The sequence below is a fragment of the Sardina pilchardus genome, chromosome 23 (genome assembly GCF_963854185.1).
Source record: "Sardina pilchardus chromosome 23, fSarPil1.1, whole genome shotgun sequence".
In the NCBI taxonomy this organism is placed as follows: domain Eukaryota; kingdom Metazoa; phylum Chordata; class Actinopteri; order Clupeiformes; family Clupeidae; genus Sardina; species Sardina pilchardus.
This window is the reverse complement of record NC_085016.1, coordinates 26,554,142-26,579,723: the sequence shown is the minus strand read 5'-3', so window position 1 is coordinate 26,579,723 and position 25,582 is coordinate 26,554,142. Positions and strand designations below refer to the sequence as shown.

The 25,582-nt window shown below is 42.8% G+C and overlaps 3 protein-coding genes and 1 long non-coding RNA gene across 6 annotated transcripts in view; all 4 read left to right on the top strand.

Moving 5' to 3' along the window:
* The window catches only part of pcnt (pericentrin), a 55,490-nt gene extending 47,355 nt beyond the window's left edge, over positions 1–8,135 (top strand). For all 3 annotated transcript variants that reach the window (XM_062527216.1, XM_062527215.1, XM_062527214.1), the window contains 8 exons: positions 1,111–1,479; positions 1,782–1,949; positions 2,448–2,585; positions 2,866–3,107; positions 3,238–3,335; positions 3,696–3,840; positions 4,050–4,180; positions 7,615–8,135. In XM_062527216.1, the coding sequence (XP_062383200.1) occupies positions 1,111–1,479; positions 1,782–1,949; positions 2,448–2,585; positions 2,866–3,107; positions 3,238–3,335; positions 3,696–3,840; positions 4,050–4,180; positions 7,615–7,658 (1,335 nt within the window). In that variant the 3' untranslated portion in view covers positions 7,659–8,135. The remainder of the gene's footprint in view (positions 1–1,110; positions 1,480–1,781; positions 1,950–2,447; positions 2,586–2,865; positions 3,108–3,237; positions 3,336–3,695; positions 3,841–4,049; positions 4,181–7,614) is intronic.
* Positions 8,136–9,834: 1,699 nt separating this feature from the next.
* On the top strand, positions 9,835–12,575 carry LOC134071560 (protein transport protein Sec16A-like). The gene is made up of 9 exons (XM_062528329.1): positions 9,835–10,110; positions 10,241–10,323; positions 10,408–10,546; positions 10,736–10,867; positions 11,042–11,136; positions 11,256–11,337; positions 11,656–11,770; positions 11,885–12,299; positions 12,459–12,575. Exons 1-8 carry the CDS (start codon positions 9,889–9,891, stop codon positions 11,992–11,994), a joined length of 978 nt encoding a protein of 325 aa, XP_062384313.1. The 5' UTR covers positions 9,835–9,888; the 3' UTR covers positions 11,995–12,299; positions 12,459–12,575.
* LOC134071018 (aggrecan core protein-like) lies at positions 12,483–16,529 on the top strand. Its single transcript, XM_062527582.1, has 5 exons — positions 12,483–12,596; positions 12,734–13,363; positions 15,903–16,037; positions 16,200–16,308; positions 16,416–16,529. Exons 1-5 carry the CDS (start codon positions 12,483–12,485, stop codon positions 16,484–16,486), a joined length of 1,059 nt encoding a protein of 352 aa, XP_062383566.1. The 3' UTR covers positions 16,487–16,529.
* A 6,485-nt stretch (positions 16,530–23,014) lies between these two features.
* LOC134071622 (uncharacterized) lies at positions 23,015–25,275 on the top strand. Its single transcript, XR_009937098.1, has 4 exons — positions 23,015–23,052; positions 23,279–23,522; positions 23,743–23,850; positions 25,140–25,275. It is a non-coding gene; the product is annotated as an uncharacterized LOC134071622 (long non-coding RNA).
* Positions 25,276–25,582: the final 307 nt, after the last annotated feature.

Genomic DNA, 25,582 nt, shown 5'->3' with positions numbered 1-25,582 from the left:
AGAGGGGCTTAGATTTGGAAACACATTACATCTACATTTCAGGAAGGGTCAGGAAGGGTCAGCAATGGTAACAGATAAGGTAATGATGATCATCTTTCTTTATTATTGTTAGTAGGCCTACTTCCTCAAACTATAGCGGCGTCTCCTCGGAGCTGTCATTTTCTTAAGTGAGCCGCGGCAATTTCAGTTTCAAATGAGCTTCTAGCGCTAGACAAACGCCTTTATTTGCAACGCGATCACCTTGTACCCAAACCATTTCGAAACGAAGGAGCCATTTGTCCTCCACTTATTTACAAGCTCCTTGGTTTGCGGGACTCATGTTTCGCGCTCTAGGGGATTTAAAAAACAGTGACGTGAGTGAAAGTGCGGCGCCGCCGCCGGGGCTGTGTGTGTGAGCGGGGGACAGAGAGATGCGACAGAGTTGCAAAACTGCGTGGCTGTTATTTCAAATAGCGTAGAATATTTTAAACGAATCGGTTAACCGGTTTCAACCGGCTAATGAGGCTCGGTGGTCGGTCAAGAAAATTAGTAGTTTTCGCCATCCCTAGTGTGTGTGTGTGTGTGTGTGTGTGTGTGTGTGTGTGTGTGTGTGTGTGTGTGTGTGTGTGTGTGTGTGTGTGTGTGTGTGTGTGTGTGTGTGTGTGTGTGTGTGTGTGTGTGTGTGTGTGTGTGTGTGTGTGTGTGTGTGTGTGTGTGTGTGTGTGTGTGTGTGTGTGTGTGTGTGTGTGTGTGTGTGTGTGTGTGTGTGTGTGTGTGTGTGTGTGTGTGTGTGTGTGTGTGTGTGTGTGTGTGTGTGTGTGTGTGTGTGTGTTTCTTCGCTGTGGATTTGTTTGTTTTTGTTCGTTTGTTTGTTTGTGGTGCATGTCTGTGATCCATCATTTTTATATCAGATCTGCTTTTTTGCCTCAAAAAAAGTCAACATGTCAAAGGGATAAAAATAATTGTGTTATTCCTGATCATACCCTTTCAGTGAGCAAGTGTCAGCCTTGATGACTCTTACTGTACATCAGGAGGGTTTGCTTTCACTAGGGACAGACAATGGATGAATGGATGTCCATAGAAACTCAACCCAATCTTATGATTGTGTGTGTGTGTGTGTGTGTGCTCTAGCTGGAGCTGGAGCTGTTGAGGCAGCGGGACCAGCAGCGCTTGCAGGAGCTGCAGCACACGCTGGCCGAGCTGGAGGAGCAGGAGAAGCAGCTGACGGCCGAACACCTGCAGAGGAGCTCCGAGCTGGCCACACACACTTCCGCCTCGCAGGCCAACACACACGCCGCCGTCGCCACGTCCTCTGCCTCGCAGGGCAACACACACATCGCCACCGCCGCCACGTCTTCCTCGCAGGCCAACACACACGCCTCCCACAGCAGCACGTACAGCGCCCACACAAACACACACTCCACACACACCAACACACATCGCCAGCACGCCAGCAGACACGCTACAGAGCAGACCAGCCAGTCTGCTAATCACAGCCAGGTGAGCGGGAACACACGCACGCACGCGCGCACACACACACACACACACACACACACACACACACACACACACACACACACACACACACACACACACACACACAGGCCTTGTAGCCCGGGTGATTTGAGAAGCTGAAATCCCTTTCCACTTTTAATGCACATCTAATCTAGCTAAAATCCTTACCGGAAGCACTTGAAATGTGGATCCATGTTTTGTGTGTGTACTACAGTGTAATACATTTTAAGAGTGTCATGAGGAAGTGCTCACTGAGTGTGTGTGTGTGTGTGTGTGTGTGGTCTCAGAACACGTCGTCCTCGTCGTCCTCGTCCTCGGGCATGCTGGAGCGTCTCCTGCGGGAGAACTCTGATCTGTCGGAGCGCCTGACCCAGCTGAGCGAGGAGCGCGTCTCCCTCAAGCACACCCTCAGCTGTCTGGAGCGGGAGCTGCACACACACAAGCGCAGCGAGCAGGTACAGTAGACGCCAGCCTGCGCTCGAGTCAAGCGCAGGGGTTAAAAGATGTGTACTATTACTATTGTAGTAAAGGAGTAGCTTACATGACTGTGTACAGTATGTGTGAGGTCTGTTGTGGATGTGAAGTATTTATTTTCCATTCTCTGTGACTTGTAAACTGTTACTGCAGTCATTCAATATTGTGTGTGTGTGTGTGTGTGTGTGTGTGTGTGTGTGTGTGGATGCCAGCCAGCCTGTGCATGAGTGAGGTGCAAAAGTTTAGAGATGCATATTGTAGTAATGGAATGGCTACATGACGCTGAATATGTGACATCTGTTTACAACCTGGTTGTTGTGAATGATTTATTTTTCATTCACTGTCAATTGTCATAGCCTGACAAACTGTTACTGTGGCGTGTGTATCATGCAATATACTGTATAGGGGTGTGTGTGTGTGTGTGTGTGATGTACATTGTCCATTTAACAGCATAGCCCTGTGCTGTGTGTGATGTGCAGGTGAGGTCCTCCGGCGAGGTGGCGTGGCAGAAGGAGCGCGCCGGGCTGCAGATGGCCGTCCGCTCCGCTCAGAGCCAACTGGCCAAACTCACCTCAGAGATCGAAAACAGACCGCCGCCTGAGCCGTCACTCGGCAAGGTCAGACACACACGCGCGCACACACACACACACACACACACAGACTCTCTCTGTACTCACATGAAGGTGGCAACACTTCCTGTGGGAAATGAATAATGGATTTAGAATAAATTGAAGGGTGGGATGGGTGGTACATTGCACATTTGTACAGTAATATGACCAAAACAAATCTGTTACCTTGAACAAACCTTACACAGTTGGCTTCCTTTGTGATAAGCAGTTTAGCCAGACTCCTTAATCAATCCAGCGTGCTCTGCTTTTCACCTGGTCGCCCCCACAGCTGCAGCGGCTGTACGAGAAGTACCTGCGTGCGGAGAGCTTCCGGAAGTCTCTGGCCTACCAGAAGCGCTACCTGCTGCTGGTGCTGGGCGGATTCCAAGAGTGCGAGCAGGTGACCCTGGCACTCATCGCCCGTATGGGGGCCTACCCGTCCCGGAGCGACCTGCAGACCGCCGCCCAGCTCCACTCCCGGCCAATCAACCGCTTCCGCACTGCTGTGCGCGTGGTCATCGCCATCACCAGGTCAGAGATGGGAGTGGTCACCTGGAACACTAAAGAGGGGAGGGGTCTGGGGTGGCGTTGTTCTAGTCAGGTTGAATCTTCGCATACCTTTGAGATTAAGCGCTTAATCAAACTGCTTCTTCTCCATCAGGCTCAAGTTCCTAACCAGGAAGTGGCAGAGAGCCATCAAAAGGACTGGAACAAGCTCTACGCAGATCAATGGATATCGATCCACTGGGACCAGCGCAGGTAGCTTCATTTACATATGTGAAAATAGGGGGGTGCTGTGGCGCAGCAGGCTACAGCGCCCATACCATGTACGGGTCCGAGTGCCCACGGGGACCCAGGTTCGAATCCGGCCTGCGGTCATATCCCGATCCCACCCCATCTCTCTCTCCCACTTGCTTCCTGTCTACTCTTCACTGTCCTGTAACAATAAAGGCAAAAAGGCCCAAAAAAATAATATATATATATATATATATATATATATATATATATACATATGTGAAAATACACTCTGCGTGTGCGGGAGGGTGAGGGAGTGATGGAGGAACCCTGTAGTGTGTGTGTGTGTATATATTCTAAGACGCTGTCTTCTCTCATCCCCAGTGTCCACTTTGAGGTCTGACGTCCTGAGGCCACAGCATCCAAGCTCAGCCTTCAACTCCCCTCCCACCAAGGAACCGCCCACACAAAAGGGTGTGGTGGCTCCTCTGGTGCCGCCAATCAAATCTCAGCTAATAACGCAGAACAGGTGAGGATTAGCCTGTTTAAAGCAACATCATGAATGAGCCTCCAGATGGCTTCTCTCTCTCTTATGGCATTATGAAGTTGGGCTTTATTTATACACTGTTGATCATGCTTCATAAATGTGTGTGGATAAAAGTGGTTTCAGTAGTGACACTGGTAACTGATTCAACTATTATTTGTGTGGTGTGTGTGTGCATGTGTGTCTGTCCCCAGGATGCATGCAAGCCCTGTGTTGTTGCAGACGGAGCACTCCCTCTCTGCATCCCAGGATGCCGAGCGCTCACTCACGGAGTACATCCAGCACCTGGAGACCATCCAGCAACGGCTCGGGGCTGTCCGTCCGGGTGAGACAGGAAAGGGGGCACTCTAGCGTGTGATACAGATGCTATTTATATTGTGCCAAAAAGTATAGAGGTGGGTGTGTGGGTGTGTTGGTTTGAAATTGTGCACTGTTGGAGGGATTGGGATCGTAGTAGCATACTGCACTGTTGAGGAAACCTTACAGAAGTCACTGCACAGATGTGAATCCAGTATGGTGGCACACTACATGCATGGACTACATTACCCACAACTAGGGATGGGCATAATTAATCGACGATCGAGGATTGATCATTAAGAATTTTGTCGATTACATACATTTGTAATCGATTAAACTATTGTAGGTTGCGTTGCGTAGTGTCTTGAAACAATTAAATTTAATTTCACTGCGTGGCAACAATTAAACATTTTACCAGCCAGGGGAAATGTTTGACGCCATTCTCAGTTACTATACCTGCGAGTGTCCGTTTTGATTTCAGTAGTAGCCTAATCATGAGGTCACGGTGATGTGCGGCGTGGACCATTTACATTTTTAAAGTGACTTCGTTCGCTGCAAACACTACAATAACGTGTATGGTTATGCTATTTAGCAGACTCCTTTGTCCAAAGTGAAGTACAACACGGCCATAACTCAAACTATGTAGTCTACCACTTGAATATATGTAGCGGTGCATCCTGTAATGTTATTTACCAAACTGGTAGAATCTCTGCAAAGAAAAGCAGGAGCTGTTGAGATTCTATCAGTCTGGTGATACTATGTTGTGGCGGAATGTGATCTGCTGCCCTTATACATTTATTGAAACCAGCCTATCATCTCAATGAACTTGTACTGTAGATCCATTGGGTCATTTTCTCAGCTCGTTGAGCGTCGGGTATCCTCCATGCTAAATTCAAGTTGATGCTACAGTAGGTTGAAACTGAGCGCAATGAAAACGGAAAGTCCCTGTAACTGAGAATATCGTCAATTATTGCCCCTGCCTGGTAAAATGTTTAGGCCTAATTGTTGCCACACAGTGAAATTGATTTTATTGCTTCAAGACTCACACTACGCAACAAAAACGTTGTAGTTTTTGTATTTTCATTGCATTTTAAATTGAATAAATAATTAATTTTAATTTTAAAAAATATTAATGATTAATCGATAGTTGATCGTTAATTCTCCCGACGATTGACTAAGAAAATTTAATCGAATGCCCATCCCTACCCACAACCCCCTTCTTCCTTGCACATTCTTGGGAAGCCTGTCTGTGTAATCAGGCACTGTTTCTCCTGTAAAAACACCCACTCAGAAACACTATGCAAACTACTTTCATGTTACGCAAACAGCATAAGTAATGCCAAACAAGTGTCTGGTTAACATGATACAATGGTGACTGATTACACAAGATGGCGCGAACACATAACAATCCCCATCTCCCCTCGGCCCTCTTAACACTCCCCGCCATTCGACATTTCCCTTATCCCGCCTCCTTGGTTGCTGATTGGTTGATTGCCTGTACTGGCATTGCAGTCAGCCCGTTAGGCGTGGGCGAGAGCGGGAGACACGGCCATGGCAGCATGATGGGCCACATGATGGGCCAGAGGCAGAAGTGGCTGAGTGAGAACAGGAGCTGGAACTATCTCAGCTGCCTGACACCCGCTTACATGCTGCCGCCTGGTGAGTCCCCCTCGGCCACTGAGACAGACCGACTCCAGATGTCCGGTTAATTCAGTCAGTCAATCGCTCGCTCGTTCTGGACCTTTTGGACTGTTACTTCGACGTCCAGCTATTCACTGACTCACTCGTTAGGATGACATACATACATTCATTCATGCACTTAACAGTACTCCCCCCCTGCCTCTCAACTTGAACTCGAATACATGCATTTATTCATTCATTCATTCATCCTCTCCTTCCTGCCACTCACTTCATACATTCATTAATCGTTCATTCAATCATTTGTTTATTCATCCTCTCTGTTAAGCCACTCAGACTGACTAGTCTGTCGTTGACTCACTCAGTTCAATTGTGTTCTTCTGCCACCTAAAGATAACTTACATGTTGAGCTCTTTCTCTGAGGGTCTTTGTAGTACTCAGTTGGCAATGTTTAGTATCTTGTGTAATCAATCACCCCAAGTTCACTTTGCTGCTCTTTTTACCCGTCAGTTACATGTTTGTGTAAATTGTGGCCGAAACCAAAGATACTTTGAACACAAAGTTACAATGACTAGTAGGCTAACTTCCATTCCAGGGTAAAGTCTTGTGGTGGGTAATCTGCTTATGTGAGAGTGATTGCATTAAAGCTTAGCAAATTTTCTTGCAAAATTTCCCTCACAATTGACTTCTGATGATTATGAAAACTGAATTCAAACACAAATATTTGTATGCATTCTATTTTTGTAATAATTATCTCTTTACTCTCCAGTTATAAATCCATCACAACCCATTGCTTTTATAGGGGTAACTGTTGCATACTGTAAATGTAAAAGTTTAAAGCTTAAAGGGATATTCCGCCATTTTTGGAAATACGCTCATTTTCCACCTCCCCTCGAGCAAAACAATCGATATTTACCTTGTTCCCGTTCATCCAGCCATTCTGTGAGTCTGGCGATACAACTTTTAGCTTCAGCCTAGCATAGATCATTGAATCGGATTAGACCATTAGCTTCTCGCCTGCTAGCTTCATGTTTAAAAGTGACTAACATTTCTGGTAATTTTCCCATTTAAAACGTGTCTCCTCTCAAGTTAGAAAGTGCAATAAGACCAACTGAAAATGAAACCTGGCGTTTTTCTAGGCTGATTTGACATGGAACTACACTCTCATCTGGTGTAATAATCAAGGCAACTCGCAAACTACTGGCACTACTACTGCTTGTTGTCTATGGGGACTATTTTCAGATGCTGCGTACGATATCACTGCGCCTTTGGTACGTTTGCAAGTTGCCTTGATTATTACGCCAGATGAGAGTGTAGTTCCATGTCAAATCAGCCTAGAAAAATGCCAGGTTTCATTTTCAGTTGGTCTTATTGCACTTTCTAACTTGAGAGGAGACACGTTTTAAATGGGAAAATTACCAGAAATGTTAGTCACTTTTAAACATGAAGCTAGCAGGCGAGAAGCTAATGGTCTAATCCGATTCAATGATCTATGCTAGGCTGAAGCTAAAAGTTGTATCGCCAGACTCACAGAATGGCTGGATGAACGGGAACAAGGTAAATATCGATTGTTTTGCTCGAGGGGAGGTGGAAAATGAGCGTATTTCCAAAAATGGCGGAATATCCCTTTAAGCTTTCCCTTTCTGTTTTATTCTTAAGTGGATGCTTTCCTTAATCATGGAGTCATCTTATTAAATCATTGTCATCATGATTATGACATTGGCCACAATCAAGCAGCTCTAGTTGAAGATGCTTGTAAATCATTGTCCAAACTGTCCTAATGTGTCTTTGGTCACTGACATTTTTGTTCTTCATTTCCTCTAGGATCCCCTTCGCTGCTTTCATATCCGAGGAAATCCGACCGCTGAAGGAATGTTACATTTTAAACCGCACTTGTGCCAGTGTGTTTGTCATGTTGCGTTTTGTTTTGTACTGTTATCGTCACCATTTCCATGTTTTAATACAAACTTTTAGGACTCATTTTTTAATTGCCTAAATTATTTTTGTATTCATTGCGGTTGTGTGTTTTTTTGTTTTTGTTTTTTTTACTGTCTTCACAAAATCAATTAATACACTGGTGTCAATTGAATGTGCTTCAAATAGTGGTCACTATTTTTAAAATAAAGTTTTTATATACGTTTCTATCTTATGTTCTGTACAAAATGTTTGCATATTGCTATTCCTTATATTTGTAATGCAATCCATGTACATTTAAGAAAGTTGCACTGGAATCGTACACAAAAAGGGTGAAGTTCTGATTTAACTTTTTGTAAAAATGTTTTTGTTTTTTATTTACCAACATTTCTACAGAAACAAACATCAATAAATATTTTATTCCAAATGCATACCATGTTCTCTTATTGTCTTGATTGTGTCAACGTTGGCCTAATGATTCACTTAACAGGATACACAAGTATTTCACCTCTAACATTTTATTGAATAAAGAATATAGACTACCCCGGGGCATCATACTGCAGGTCACTTTGGATAGAACGATCGAAGTAGCCTACTATAGCCGACTTAAATACTTCCCTGACAGCATTTTTTGACACGAGGAATTCCAGTGGCACTGTTGCCTCTCAGTTGCCTCGCCAACGATTAGCCTAGCTTTGACTTCACTGGAGTCAATTGAATGTGCTTCAAAAATAGTGATCACGGTTTTTTAAATAAAGTTTTTATGCGATTCATTATCCCTTCACGCAGGGCCGGTTCTTCCTAAAGGCCACCAAGGCGACCGCCTAGGGCGCCAATTGGTTGAGGGGCACCCTAAAGCATCTTTCTTTCTTTTACAGTTTTTCTCAACTGTTTACACACAATTTCTGGTACTTGAGACACAATTCCAATAAAATTTAGCTCATGCACCAACCTCCTGAAAGAATTCTTTAGCATATTACCAAAGATACTTTTTCAACCGTCTCTGATATTACATTTCAAATGAATTATTCCAAATCTTCAAACAGAGGCCTATCTGACGGTTACAGTCATCATTCTAAATAACCTATGGCTGTGAGTTTTAATTGTTTTCATGCATGTCTGGAAAACAGATGAGGAATGTTTTGGAGACATACATGTGTTTTAGGCATAGTGCTGCTGGCCCAGCATCTCTGACTGAAAGTGTGCAGAATTTATGCATTTACATAACAGTATTTAATACATTTTCTCGGGGGTAACACCCCTGAACCCCCGATTTCTCAGTATCGCCTAGGGCAGCCAATGGGCTAGGGCCGGCCCTGCCTTCACGAAAGAAAATGAGTGATCTGTTCAGATGACAAAGCTGAAAGGGTGACCTTTTCAAGGGAGACATTTTGAAGACAAGTTCAAGTGTATTGGAACAAAGCAGGCTACTAAAACCGCTTTGATAACTGGCAATTTAATCCAACAGAACCACCCGTTAACCAAATAATGTATCCAACCTTTATTTATTCTCGGGGTGTCATCGAGGGTAGCCCTCATTTTCAATGAAGCCGATAAATAATGTTTGTTAGAATCATTTATGGTTATTTAACATCTGGCCTAGGGAATTGAGTTAACAGACTTCTGCACCACTACCAAATTTCCAGGCGGTGCTAGTTTACCGTAGCTTATATTGACAGCCTACTTTTAAAAATAAAATGCAAAATCTATACTTGTGTTGATGGGCTATATTTCGAACAATTGCGGGGTTGAGTAGCTAGATTGTAGGTAGGTGGATGCAGAAATCATTATTTAATTTAACATGCTTTCTGCGGTCACATTTGGTAAGGCTTTTACGCAGCTATACGTTTGCTCTCCAAGGGCCTATGAAACTTTATGAATAGTAAAAATAGCAGAACAAGAATGACTATCATAACCAAAGATTCTAGAACAGAGCTCTGTTCTAGAATATTTGATCATAACGTTCTGGAAACATTCTATTTTATTGACAGTTGTTGCTTGTTTTGCCATGCATTGTGACGTTGCATTACTGTACATATACGTCATAATGCCTCCAGAGTATATAAACCAGGATCCAAATAAAAATGTTCATTTACAAATGTACTGATGAAGAAATAGCCACGTTTCTGTATTGGTCAGAAAATTAATTCGTAGGCTATTCTGAACACTGTGGGAAGAAACAGGATGGGCCGCTTCGATGCTTTGGATCTGGCGAGACTCCCTGAACTTCCAAACGACACGCTGATATTGGCCAAAATAAGAGGAGAAGTTGTGCCAAGGCAGTTACGGAATTTAAGGACTTGCGATTACGTGGACCTTCCCCGTGACCAGGGGCTTGGAGTTTTACCTAGCCGCGTTTTCAAGACTCCACCTGAGACGCTGCCAAGAGCTGTGAAGAAAGATCAGGTAATTAGCCTATCTGTATTTTCTGTTACATTTGGCCTTATGTCATCAGTATTTATTCATGCATTTGTGCTTGCTTCATCACTTGTGCATCTTCACCGAAATAAAAATGTACACGATGGACTCTTCTTAGGTTCTTCAGCCTATTCAGGTTCCACCTACCCTGCATTTCTCCTACAAGACCAATTGGGAGGATTACCTTGGGCCTTTTGACATGTAAGTTACGCAGGAGAGCACAATCACATTCAATACATAACCATTGAGCAGCTTCAGTTTGATTCAATGTGTGTCCTGTTCTAGGGGCGTGACTTACGCCATCAGTGTTTATCACTTTGCCATGAAAAAATGGCAAAGGTGCCTGAGAACCGCGTGGCTGATGGACAAGGAGGCAGCTGGCCATGTCTGGGGACTCCTGGCACTTGTGTACCGAGAGACCAGAGTAAGTGTTGCTCCGCACCAGAAATGGCTGCAATCGAGTGTGTGTGCGTGTGTGTGCGAGACAGAGAGAGAGAGACAACAGAGAGAGACAGAGAGAGAGAGATTATTGTACATGACACGTGTCTACATGTCTCTTTTAGAAATGTATTAAAGATTGTGCATTAACCTCTTTCTCATAATGTGTTTATAGAGTGTGACAGGGCAGGACATTGTCAAATTGCTCATGTCAAATCCACTGGCCTTTGAGAAAGATGAGAATCCTCTCTCCTCTGGCGAAGGACACCAGGCCCTTGTCAACCTCATCATCTTTGGCAAAAAAGAAGTAAGACTTGCTCTCAGACCGACAGCTGTGATTGATGGTAGTGCAGACATGAAAGAGATCTTCATGTGAACAAACTAACACACAAGCAAAATCAGTTCCCTTGTTTGTGTATATTGGATTGGGTGTAATTGCATGCAATGTTATTGAATATTGACTATTTGCCCTCTGATATAGGAAGCTGAGCAATTAGCCAAGAGGGATGCTCTCTGGGACCATTGGGTCATACTGAGGGGCTTTGCCAAAGGCGAATGCGATGCCATTATTATGAGGTAAAAATGCTGGTGCTTTTAAGAGAGCCCTCACCATGAATGATACAAATCATTCCTGTTGCCAGTTAGACAAACCTGCCTTTACATGATGTCTTTGTTTCATCCATTCATTCCATTAGGCTTATTAAACACCTCAAACCAAGTGACCCCATGAAGACCTATTTCCAAATCTTGGCGGGGACAGTTCCAGCAGCTTCTTGTGTAAGTGTTGCTTGTGTGCATATGTGTGTAAGTGCGTACGTTGCAGGCGAATATTGTGAATGGATAGTCTCCACCTGTCAGTCGGTTGACCTAGGTGTGATTTGTTAACCCACAGCTGCTAGTCATCAAAGTGTCTGCTAAAGTTTGCTCAACTTAAACTTTATTTGAAAAAAACAAAGCAACATTGTGCTGAATCTGGCTGCCTTGCTGTATGGTGCAGACAATATTCTCTGTACCCATACATTTGTGCTTCATTTTGACATAAGAGATATGATACATTGAGAATTGGACATTTCAATGAAATACCCCTTTTTACAGGAGTGGGGCAATAACAGCTGGGGTGACTGGCGCCCTCATCTGGCCATGGTTCTTTGCCATCTGAACCAAAACGACCAGAAGAAGGAGATCATGGCAGCAATGACAGCATCCTTGAGTAAGATGACACGAATCAAAGATAATTATAAATTATATCATGCTCATCCTCAGAAAAACCTTAATCCGAAAAAGGTTCAATTAATATTGTTTGTCTTTTCCATGCCAACTTCAGAATCATATGGAAGGCCCAACTCGGCATTTCTCTGTGATATAATAATGCATTTGCATTGTGGCATGTTTCTGGAGGTATCCGATTCCAGCATTAGGGAAAACAGCAGGTAAGACAAATACAAGAAACACACAATCTGTAAAATCAGCACTTGAAACAAATACATGTGACACACAGTTGACTTACAGTAACCATAACCAAACGGCATTGTACCTTGTGGATCAAGAGGTAAGACAAACCTCAACAAACTTTATCCAAAGTAACTATAACAGAACTGTTTTTGATATAAGTATTTCTTGTATGGCCATGTAATCACCATAGTGGACCACTTCTGACCAGGGCAGAAGTCGAGAGGGGGGAGGTCTATAAGTACGTGCTGGACCTAAGAACAGACCAGCCGTTCATCTCAAAGTATCAGGTTTGTTCTCCTTTCTTATGAAATAAATGTCTCTTTTGTATTCATGTCATGCTTACACTATGGACTATTTACCAGCCAAAATGCAAACTTGCAAACAATAATACAGATAGAAGGAAGTAGCCCAAATGGTCCAGGTTTACCTTCTCTCATTGTTCTCAGAATTACAGAACAGTGTACTCCAGAATGCTGTTGCGAGCTGGCTACATCCAGCAAGCGCTGCATTTCTGTGAGTCAGCGGGAACAACACTGTTGTACTCTGAGGAGGTCAACCATGGATTTCTGGAGGACTTTATGAAGGTAAGGGTGTGCTCCTGCTGTCTTTTCTCATCATTGCGCTTTTCTGAGCAGGCCATGTCTTTGTCTGCCTTTGGTGTTGTTCCTGGTGTTTCAAATTGTCACTGTGGTTGACATGGGTTTGTGTGAATGTGTTGCAGCTTTGCTCAGAATTCCACAGCAGCCAGCGGGACTTTGTTGCACCCAAATGGATGGACGTCCTCAGGGAGATGGCAGAGAAGATCCTTCTGGAGAAACAGCACGGGTGTGTTATCATCAGGGCACCTATGAAGGTCAGGGCTGTAAAGGCTAAAGTGGCCACAGAGCAGCCTGACACGGCCTCCACCTCTCCTGGCCATCAGTCTGGCACTGCCACCACCACCTCATCTCCTGACCAGTCCTCTGATGACCAGTCTGGCACTGCCACCACCTCATCTGATGACCAGTCCTCTGATGACCAGTCTGGCACTGCCACCACCGCAGCTGGTCCCCAGACTGACTCTGACACTGCCACCACCTCATCTCCTGACCAGTCTGGCACTGCCACCACCTCATCTCCTGACCAGTCTGGCACTGCCACCACCTCATCTCCTGACCAGTCTGGCATTGCCACCACCGCTGCTGGTCTCCAGTCTGGCCCTGCCACCACCGCTGCTGGTCTCCAGTCTGGCCCTGCCACCACCGCAGCTGGTCTCCAGTCTGGCCCTGCCATCTCCTCTCCTGACCATCAGTCTGATCCTGACACCATCTCTCGCGACCAAGAGACCAAACCTCAGAAAAAGAGGAACAAGGTATGCATTTCTCACAGAAACACTGACCTAACATGTTTGAAAATGTCTGCCGTCTTGTCTGACTGTATTAATCTGTGACATTTGTTTGACCTCAGGGATGCTTTGGATGGCTCAGCTGTTTCAGGTGCTTCTGCTTCCGTAGGAAAAAGACCTATTAGCACCCGTCACACAGGCTGAGAGAGAGAGAGCAGGGCCAAAGAAAGGCAGGGACTGAGATACTCATCTCAGACTCATTATTAAAAACAGAAAAAGATCAGAGTGTGCTGTTTTATGTCCTGGTGCTAATACGGATGACCATAATCCAGAAGTCAGTTGTACCTTTCTAAAATAGTTATAAACATGATTTGAGGCCTAAACTGTTTGTTAAATCTTCGATACACTCGTGTGTTTTTAAGTATATATTTTTAAGTATATTCTTTTAGTCATTTGCCTTCATTATGAAAAGTGATAGGAAGCAAGTGAAAAAGATGAGGTGGGATCGGGAAATAACTGGTGGTTGAATTTGAACCTGTTCCCTCTTGGCCCAAAAATGTGTTACAAATGTAGTACAGTTGCACCGCAGCCCCTCAGTCATGTGTGTTCACAACTTCATCACATCAGTGGCAAGTTGCAACTCATGGAAATGAAGATGAGGTTTTCTGCATCTCTGATATGATTAATCCACTTTATGAATCATAAGTCATGTCATACAATCCCTTTTGGCCTCTGTATTCATATTTATCTGGCCATATACATAGACCATCTTCAAGTGATGATTTTGATCCAGTTGGTAAATACTGCTCAGTCCACAAACAGGGAGAGCAGTGGTGAATTTGCCTTATTCACGCAACGGCCATCTTAAACCAGAACGAGGCTACAGGGTACACATACAGTACCATAGGATTGTTGTGTTCTATGCATTCGCCAATAGGTGGCAAAAAATGCATTTATGATAAAGTCAGTATACCCCTGGCATTCTTTTGGGTTACACAATGAGCGCTCCGTGAATAAGGTCAATAACGTCACTTAGAAGTCTATACAGTTTTTGTAATGTCAACAGTAGCCAGTATTTTGAAACCTAGTGTACTCTAATTGACTGCATGTATCTTGTGAAGTGAAAACAATCTTCATTCTTTGACAAAATAACTTCATTTTGTGTCAGGTTTCCAGTGTTTTGATAAAGTTAGTGTGTGCAGAGAAATGACGAGTTAGTGTATATGTAACAAAATGTGGTGTAAGAACATGGAATGTGGTTTTGAGAGGAAAATTATCCATTTGGCCAATTGTGTTTTGTAGGTGAGAGTCTGTGTTTAGAGTTTTGAAAATGTGTCAAATGAATGGACAAACGCTTGTTAGCGATTGAAAAAAACTGTAACTCATAGAAAAAACAAAAAGTCCTCCGCGCTCCTGAAATCACTATCTGCTGTGTCAACAGGAAAGGACAAACTGTACTGACAAAAATACTTATCAGAAGTTTACTTTAGTTCAATTACCAATGATATGGACATCATTTATGGTTAAAATTTGCCATTTATGCTCATATAAATGATTCTTTGGTTTGTTTTGTTGTGAGAAATATAGCCAATTCAATTACAAACAAGGTATGGGTGGAGCATAGAAATGCAAAAAGATAAAAAGTATCTCCGCACACCAGTTTTTAGCTCCCAGTGAGAATTTTCTTTATTGAAGCAACGTTTCGAGCAACAAAGCTCTTCCTCAGGCGTAAGCACCCGGGCTAAATTGACATAGGATGTGCGTGGATACTAATATACTACTGCATAGAAATGGAAACAATATTGATGCTTATTTCTTTGAACTTAATCAGAACAGATGCAAGTGCCTGAAATGTAAACATTTTGAAACTGTGTGTGGGAATAGCAGGTGACAAAGAAAGACAATATTCCCGCACACAGACACCTACAGTACACACACACACACACACACACACGCACACACAGAGAGAGACACACACAGGCACATAGTTGGCCACACACACAGAGTACAGTTAAGTTACATACTGTAGCACCTAATTATTACACTCGGATCTATAGCATTATAGCATTATAGCAAACATTGAAAATGGGTTCTTCATTAATGGAAATCCAGACCCAAATCTACAAAAAAATGTAGGGTCTGGCTATGACTAATATCACTACACGCATTTGGATAACATTACGATCAATGTTTATGACTGAATCCGGACTTCGACGTTGCAGCGCTGTCGTCATCTGTTTAGCTCGCCTCTGGCCCACCTATATCAGGTACTCCGAAGTGATTGGTGCGGGTCAGCTCCAAGGACATGGGTAATGAGTTGAGTGACTCGCTGAGAAGATTCGAACTGTGCTCTCGTGAGAACTCTGGATTTCCAGAGTACATTAATGAGGGTATTTTTTTTATAAATTATTGTTAAAAAAAAATTATTAAACTTGATCAAGATTCCGTTCATAAAAGCAGTAAAAGGGGAAACATCCAAAGGGGTGAATGCTTTTTATAGGCAATGTGTGATTTATGTACTGATATATGCATTTTGCTTACATTTTTTTTCTTTTTTTCTCCCCAGCTCTCTTGTTCACGCCGGGGAGGTAATCTGGCTTCTGTGCACAGTTTTGCAGAACATAACTTTATTCAAGGACTGATACGGGCACACACTAATGATTCACCTTTCACTTGGATTGGGGGTTCGGATGCTGAGCAGGTCAGGCTAATGTTTGTCTTCAATCAGTGACCTTACCGTACTAGGCTGAGTACATGACGATTGACCTCCTTTGGCACACAGAATCACTTCTAGCTAAACGAGCTTCACTAGCAGATGGTGATTATGAGGTGGTCTGACCTCTGGGTTTCCCCATCTCTGCAGGAAGGAATCTGGTTGTGGAGTGATGGGTCCAGATTTACATTCAGCTACTGGGAGCAAGGTGAACCCAACAACGTCCGTGGCGAGCACTGTCTTTATACATATGCTTCAGGTAAACCACATCAAGTTATTTAAAGTTGCACGTATCACCCCAGTATTGTGCTTTGTGAAAAGTCCCTTGGCATGTGATGTTTTTCATATTTCATGCTTTTTCCGAAGGTTCTACAAAGTGGAATGATGAGTCCTGTCATGATGCGCTTCCATCCGTTTGTGCAAGAAGACTTATTTGATCATATTTTCACTGTATTTCCCATGGCAATTGTGGTCTTTGTCATATACTGTAAATAATCATAGACTACTTTAATAAAAAGAAAATGGTGAATATGGACAAGTGTTTCTTTTTAAAAAAAAACATTACATTTATTTATTTATTTTCAGATGTTTTTTTGAGAACACTCGTAAGCAGACTGAAGAGGTATTCTCCAAACATACAGTATATATTGATGTGAGCTGGATGAAGAGTTAGCGTTACAATGGAATGTTTACACCAAATCATCCAAATTGATGTGTTCATAGAACACATGCTCACCATTATCGTTCGCCACTGTTTGCCAAATTTGAATGCACCTTAGATTTTACATGTAAGGTTCACATTTATTTCACATAAAGAAATAAGTGTTATCTTCATAGTTGTAGTTTGTATAACTAGTTTGTATGTAGTTTTGTATAGCTGTAGTTTAAATAAACCATGTTGTCATACAATTACTCAATTTAATCCCACAGGTCACAATAGTGACCACCTTTTTCTTCTTGACTGCCTGCACAGAGTGCTGACCTCAACCCGATAGAACACCTTTGGGATGAATTAGAGCAGATACTGAGAGCCAGTCTCCTCGTCTAACATCAGTGTTTGTGACCTCACAAATAAGCTTCTGGAAGAATGGCCAAAAGTTCCCATAAACACACTCCTAAACCTTATGGAAAGCCTTCCCAGAAAAGTCGAGCTATTATAGCTGCAAAGGGAGGACTAACGTCATATTAAGCCCTATGGATTAAGAATGGGATGTCAAATCATCAGTGAGATCACGGCAAGTGACCCAATACATTTGGCAATATAGTGTACATACTGCACAGCTACTTACTGTACTTGCTGGTCATGGACGGATTATGAGCCACTGGGTACATACGCGATAATCTCATAAAGAAATAAGTGTTTTTCAAGGTGGGTGGGATTAGCAAAACGGCCGGCAGATTTACACAGAAAATACACAACTCCAATAGTCCTACCCTCGCTGGCCCTAACTCCACCCATTTGAAGAACATGGACGCACAATCATGCACAAGCGAAAATTCAGATGCGCCAGAGCAAACCAGGCTAGGCACTATTGACAGGGGTAGAGCTGTAAAAAATTATAAGCCAGCCCTGGCATCTGTACAGCACTATACGAGCTCTACTCTCCATACATACTGTACAATCGCTCACATCAGCTTCCTCCCCAAGCAGGTTAGTTAGCTAGTTATGCATTCTTTATTCACCTCCAAAAGGGTTGTAGTTAATAGTTTCACAAATGCCCAAAGGCGCATGATTTTAAATATACAGTATAGTAATTACCGCCCCTTTTGTTCAGAAATTCTAAAACACTGATGCTTTTTGGAGTTACAGTATGACCGTCTGATTGACGAACGTACTCTCACGTGCTGATAGGTGGTTTTGAATGTAATTGGCTGGAGTCCTCATCGTTCCACAGATGATTGATGTGTTTAATTTCCATTTCAGTGCTTCCAACTCAGTAGGTTAGGAGTACCCTGAAAATCCATAGTTCTCACGAGAGCACAATTTGAATTGTGTCCGCGAGATACTCTTGCAATGAGCAATGATGCATGTTACTTTTACCCCAGGCATCGGGGGAAACCAAAAATGAGTGGGCGAGCTACAGTAAACTGATGATGACAGCACTACAATTTTCGTTTTTGGTTGTAGTGTTATCCAATTGCGTCGAAGTCCAGAATCAGTCAGAGTAAACATTGGTCGTAGTGTTATTTGCGTGCAGGGATATTTGTCAAATGCATGCTTGGTGCCGCCCCTCGAATTGGGCCATTTTCAGTATTCGTAGCCAGATCCTAAATCTGAAAGACTTTTTTTTTTTGTACTGTCTTCACAAAATCAATTAATAGCCAGGCAGCCATGGGGTCAGACCTGGTTTTGTCGGTTAAAGGGTTTTTTTGTTGCAGAATCTAGTAGACTAGGGGTACCTCTCTTAGGAGGGTGCCCAGTGATATCCCTTGGGCAATTTTGTATATTAAGCTTTTCTTGTCCAATGTGTTGAATATAAGGCGGAGATACTACAGGTGAATAGGGTAAAAAAAATGAACAACATATCACTATGAAACTTCTCCAGTTGATTACTTAGATCAATATGAAAAATACATGTATTGCAAGTTTTCTGTAATTTAATGTTTGAATACGCAAATTAGGCATGATGTCATTAAATATGTGCTGATTTGCATAAACTCAAAAAGATAAAATCTGAACATTGGATAAAGCCAAGTTGTTTCTTCTCATTTTGTTGACATAAGAGATGAAAAGCATATTACAGAGGTATCTATGGACAACATATCAAGAAATGCCTTTTTCTATCTAAGGAACATTGCACGGCTGTGCCCAGTGCTCACCCAGCAGAGTGCAGAAGTCCTAGTCAATGCGTATGTGACTTCCCGCCTTGACTACAGTAACTCAATCTTGTCTGGAATCCCAAATAAGCTACTCCACCGGCTCCAACTCATCCAGAATTCTGCAGCCAGGATTATAACATGCTCCAAATCCACCAACCTTATAACACCATATGCTTATGCAGTTGCGCTGGCTTCCAGTTGCCTACAGAATCAATTTCAAGGTCCTGCTCCTGGCATACAAGTCCCTCAACAACAACGCCCCTACCTACCTCACTGACCTCCTGGAAGTGTACACTCCTGCCCGCCCTCTGAGATCCTCCTCAGCAGGTCTAAGTTGAAGACGAAGCGCTCCGTACTGTTGACCAGGTAATACATGATGTCTTAAACCAGGGGTGTCCAAACTTTTTGGCTCAAGGGCCAAAGGGCCCCCACAACAATGACAAGCCAGCTGGCACGCTCTCTCCCTTTCGTGCGCGTTCAAACGCGTTCCCAATTAGCCTGCGTTCTGAGCAACATTATGAGTATGTAATATAACGATAGATTTGCTGCAATAGAGATTTCAAAGGGTATCATCTCTATGTAACATGCTGTTTTGATATTGACATTGCAAACGTTCTCTAAGAAGAGTGTAAAGCAGTTTGCAGTAATGTTAAACACAACGTCGTTGCTGGAAAGAAATAGCGAACAATCAATGATAAGTGTGGCGGGCCATATCTATAATGGCTATGGCTATGGTTATTTAGCAGACGCCTTTGTCCAAAGCGACATACAAATAAATAGCAATACAAATTAAATAACAGTGAACAATTACAAAAAAGGGAGAATAGCAATATTATCTATACAACAATCATTTAAGCACTAATCTAATGAGAAATAAAACAATGAAATGACAAAAGCAATCAAATAAGTCACTCAGTTAATTATCTAATAACAATAACTATAGCAAGGTATGGCTAAATTTAAGGACAATAGCAGAATAAATGTAAAATTTTAACAATGGACAAATTATAACAAAACAAAACTATTATACAAACCATAACACATAACAAACACTCAAAAGACTAAGTGCATATTAAACAAATATGCCTTAAGACCCCTCTTAAAAGATCCAAAACTGTTGCTTGAACGGAGAGCACTGGGCAACTCATTCCACCAACACGGAACCACTGAAGAATAGGATCTACAGATTGACCTAGCATGTATGGTTTGTCGACATAACAGACGCTCCTCAGAAGATCGCAATGGGCGGTTGGGAATGTACATCTTCATTAAAGAACTGAAGTAGCTAGGAGCAGATCCAGTCAGTGTCCTATAGGCCAGAGTGAGAGATTTAAATTTAATTCTGGCTACTATAGGGAGCCAGTGGAGAGTAACTAGGAGAGGGGTTACATGTGTCCTCTTTGGCTGATTGAAGACCAGTCGTGCTGCAGCATTCTGAATCAACTGTAGTGGTCTTAATACGCAAGCAGGTAGGCCAGCTAACAGGGAATTACAGTAGTCCAGCTTAGAGATAACCATTGCCTGTACAAGAAGCTGAGTGGAATCTTGTGTCAGATAAGGTCTGATCTTCCTAATGTTGTACAGGGTATACCGACATGACTTTGCAATTGAGGCAACATGCTCAGAGAAAGTAAGTTGGTCATCAATTATGACACCCAAGTTACATGCCGATCTAGTTGGAGTCAATGAGGATGAATCAAGCTGGATGTTCATCTGTTGGGGAATGGCTGTTTTTGCTGGAAACACCAAGAGCTCAGTTTTGGAAAGATTAAGCTGAAGGTGCTGATCCTTCATCCAGATTGAAATATCCTTCAGGCATGCAGAGATCCGATGGGAAACACTAGAGTCCTCAGGTGGGAAGGATAGGAAAAGTTGAGTGTCGTCCGCATAGCAATGATATTCAAATCCATGAGAGCGAATAATCCCACCTAAAGAAGTGGTGTAAATAAAGAAGAGGAGGGGCCCTAATACTGATCCTTGAGGGACTCCTGTAGTGAGGTCATGAGACTTTGATATCTGTCCCTGCCAAGACACGTTAAAAGAACGCCCTTTAACTCATTGGCTGCCAGCGATTTTCAGTGCAGAGCGCTCCATACTGCCAGACGTTTTACAGCATTTTGACTGTTTTTCCAAGATCCACCGAACGGTGAGCTTTATGACTATGTAAACACCGAAGGTACCAAATGAAAGAGTAGACTCTCTTCTTTCACCAGGAAAAAACGGCTTCCCCCCCAGCACACGACGTCATTTCAACGTTGATATTTGGGCTAAATCCCGTCGGTCCGTCATGGCCCTGATTTCAACCAAAATTAGACGTAGAATAATGGTCTTGTTTTGGCCGGCCCATTTTGGTCTAAGGAAAGACGTCTTTAGCACGTCCTTTTTCAGACCACATATCAACTAATTAAATCCTGATGTAAATTATCAGTTATAGTCTACCTAGGACTACATTATCGTTCCTGTCGACCATCTTTCCCCCCCGGGAATTGCCCAAATCCGCCGCGAACTCTACGGGCGCCCGGCGCCGCCATCTTGGCTGCCGTCAACTGCGTGTGTGACTTTTGTTTGTTTACTCATGGCAACAGTTGATATGGACGGACAACTCTGTTTTTAGCCTTCTCCCCTCTGAAAAAAAAAAATCTGAGGAAAAATTCAGATGGAAAAAAATCAGTCATTGAAATAATGAGTAATTAAAATTCTGATAAAAAAAAAAATCACATAAATGTTAACGTAAAGGAGACAGGAGTGAACTCTGCGCATGTACAAGAGGAACGGAGGCGGGAAGCCGTAGCCGAGCCCATTTCGAACTTTGTTTGAAACACAGTCAGTTTGAAGCCGTTGAAGAACAGCGTGAAGATGGAACCTGCTACTGAGGTAAGTGAGTTTATGCCTATGATTTAGGAAGTAGAAATGTAACATTTTGATCGAGAGTCAGTTTTGCCAAAACGAGACGAATGCTCTGAACACCATCAACAGTGCTATCAGAGATGATTAAAGCGGACAGCGGAGTAATCGAGGATCTGTATGTTACCATGCTAACTTAACCTGTCCTGGGCTAGTTTTACTTGTGTGGAGAAATTCTTCTGTGTTAATTCACTCTACCGCTGATAATGTAGTCGGACTTGAAACCCGTTTGTAATTGCTGTTAGGTCCCGTTATCTCTATGAAAGGAAAGTATTTTCTGTCTGATCTATTCAACACAATTTAGGGCCGTTTGTGGTAACGTAGGAAGTTAGGAACCTGATTGCAACACGCATGATTTCGTGGACCTGCTTAGAACGTTCACAAAGGTAGCGCGAAAATTTGAATTTTTTTCGCGGCTAGATCTACCCGTCCCGAAGAGTCCTTTGTAACCATGGATATCTCTCCACCGTCCTGCTAGATACACTAGACTAGAGTAGACAAGCAGCGCGCTGTTATCCACTTCATTTTTGTTGTAGCATTTTGGTAGCAACAACTTGTACTTGTTGCCAACAGGACTATTTTAAATACCAGAATCGCTATTAGGCCCACTCTCCATTTATTGTTTATGGTTCATAGCAAGCAGTCATCATTACCAGACGTGGAGAACCTGTTGACCAGGTTGTGCAGCATGTTAATAGTGTTATTGTTGTTGTTGTTATTATTATTATTATGAATAATAATGATAGTAATATCTATTTATTTATTGACTGTCATTTGGCACAGAGTAGTAACAGAGTGGTCAACATTGTCGAGGCTCAGATGCCCAGGTTGTGCAATATGTTGGTATTTTAAAGTGAAAGGTAGGGGAAACTAGTTGTGTGTTTATGTGATTGTATTGTAGCGCCGAAGCTATGTACCCCCTTGTTGGACTATCCCCTGTGGTCCCTTGTGTCCCCTGGTTTCCTGGTCTGTGTGTGTGTCTCCCTCTTCCTCCTGTGTTATAGACTGTGTCAATAAGTTCTGATGGGTTTGTGTTTAATGATTATTTTTGGAAATTGGTTATGTAAGAAGTGACACTTCCAGCGTGTTTTTACTAGACGCTGCTTTTGAGGTCTGGGATTCCTGTCATTTTTCTGTGTAACTGTTGCTTTTTCTAAAGCCTTTGCTCATTTGTCTTCTCAGCACATCAACTCTTAAGTGTGTCCCTGGAAGATCTACCATCAACTTCCAGAACTGCAACTGCTAGTAGGCTACTGTCAGATGGTGAATGCTACTCAGGGTAAAAAAAAAACCTTTACGTAAAACCATTTTCATCTATTATTTCAAGTTCTGTCTCAAAATGTGTTTGAAGCCATTATTCTAAGCTAAAGTAACTGCTGGATGACTTTGAAGAATCTGAACAGTGTACGGTTCACTATGTACGGAATTGTATTATTTCTAAGTGTTGTAGCATGCAAAGTTGTTTTATTCTAACTTTGCTTTTTTGTCTTTTTTTTTTGAAACAGCAAACACCATTGTTACACCACTTTGAAGGAGAGCCTGGTCATTTGGTCCCCTCAGCTTCTCCCTTTCTCAGTGATATGTTCATTGTGGCTGGGAGAATTGTGGGGCACTCTTTCCTTCATGGAGGACCCTGCTTGTCTGGACTCTGTGATGTGGTTGTCCATACTGCTTCGTGGGAGCCCAGACACGGCTACAGTAAACCTGGAGGACTGTGCAGACCTGGACATTAGAGAAACAATCAGGCTTGTATGTTTACATAGAAAATACTAATGTTTGATGTTATGTTGTGTTTTTATTTTGTTTTGTTGTTGTTTGTGTGTTGCCCCCAAAAGACTGTGGGTCTTTGATTTTATAATGATTTTAGAAAAACTGAGGAGTCAACTGGTGGACCCACTATTATGATTCTATAAACTTTTAACACACTGTCTAACCATTATTTATCTCTTTCATGCTCTCCATCTTCAAGCTGGAGGTGGAATCAAACCTATCAGCTGAAGAAATGGGAAGGGTACAGAACGTGGCCTCTTCCTGGGACCTCCCTCCGCTAACCACAACCAACAGGGCCCTTAATGCTGTGAGTGAAATACATTTATATTTCCCTATGCTTTAGTGTGCTATACATTTTCCTTTCCCCCCCGCATTTGGTAATTTAGTCAATCAGCAGACGCTTCTATCCAAAACAACCTAAAACTACACTTTGGAGGTGTGTTTTTTTTTTATGTCGATCTGGTTTGACTTGATGTAGCCGTTTTAAGACGACTGCAGACGTGATTATTTCTGAGATTCTGATAAGTTTTCAACCATGACGTATGCACAATAAATTCCAGTTTTGAAAACATATCAGAATCTCAGAAATAATCACGTCGTGACGCCTTCTAAATGCGGCCGCGCTGTCAGCTGTTCATTCACGACAGCGGAATAGAATAGTACCTGTTAGCATGCTAAATTCGACATCCAAACGTAACGAGGAGACTCGCGCGAGCTAAACTGCTATTAATTCTGCTTAACATGCTGCGCAAATGTGTTCAAAACGGCTGCTGTACGGTCCTAAAATGTACACCGTACTGCTGCATTCAAGTTAACTCTGCTAACATCTCACAACGTAGCCTACATTAGGGAGACTAAACTAAGTTATGCATTCGAGCTGTATCTCCAAGCGTTAGAATAGTGTCAACGAAGAGACTCTTGTGTGGGGGCGGATCTGTGGGGGAAATCAATGTGAATTGGAATTGTACATTGTAATTGATAACACCTGCGTGTTCAGGGCTGCCCGCGGTGAAGCCAGAGAGGGTTAGGAGACGCTAGCTAAGGCCGGGGATGTAGGGGTGAGGACTGATTGTCGCTTCCCAGTCAGGGGGTTTTCCACGTTAGCTGCTGTGGAGGCAGCGTTGGATCGGGTACTTCACCGGCCAGCGGGCCGGTCAGCGGGTGAGACCACACAAGAGTCTCTTCGTTACACTATTCTAACGCTTAGAGATACGGCTCGAATGCATAACTTAGTTTAGTCTCCCTAATGTGGGCTACGTTGTGAGACGTTAGCAAAAGTTCACTTGAATGCAGCCGTTTTGAACACATTTGCGCCGCATGTTAAGCAGAATTAATAGCAGTTTAGCTCGCCGTATGTGGCAACAACAATCCTTCAACAATCGTTAATGTTTTGTTAAATGCACATGCAGAGGCAGTGGTTTCATTCGGGCAAAGAAAAAGCTGCGTGCGCGCAGCTCAATGAAAGTGATTCAATTGATAACATGATTTAAAAATAATTTCAATCGTACAACATAGAACATTATTTCGTGGCGGCCCGCCACAGATTACTCAATGTATGGGAAACACTGTTAATGAAAATGTTTCCTGTCATTTCAGCTGCGGTGAAAAATGGAGCAACAAGGCTGACCGTGACATCGGGAGAGCTGAGGCAGATCATCTTAAACATGATGCACCTGGACGGTCCGGTGGCGGAGACTTCAAGAATTAAATAAAATTACAATGAAATGGATAACGTTTGTTTGACTGTTTGTTTACGCCTAGCTTGCTATTGTAATGTAGGCCTATTAGATTATGTATTTATCATCTAGATGGTTAAGTTGGTAAATGAAAATGCTTAATGCACATTTTAAAAGCCTATAATAGGATAATATAGGCGTATTTTAACAGCAATAGTATGGGTAATGGTAAAGTTAGTAAGTGCTTAATGCACATTATTTAAAAGCCTATAATAGGATAATATAGGCTTATAAATTAATATATAACAGCAAAATTCTGGTTGAAAATAGGTCCATGGCAGCACCTAAACAAGACGTGGTTTC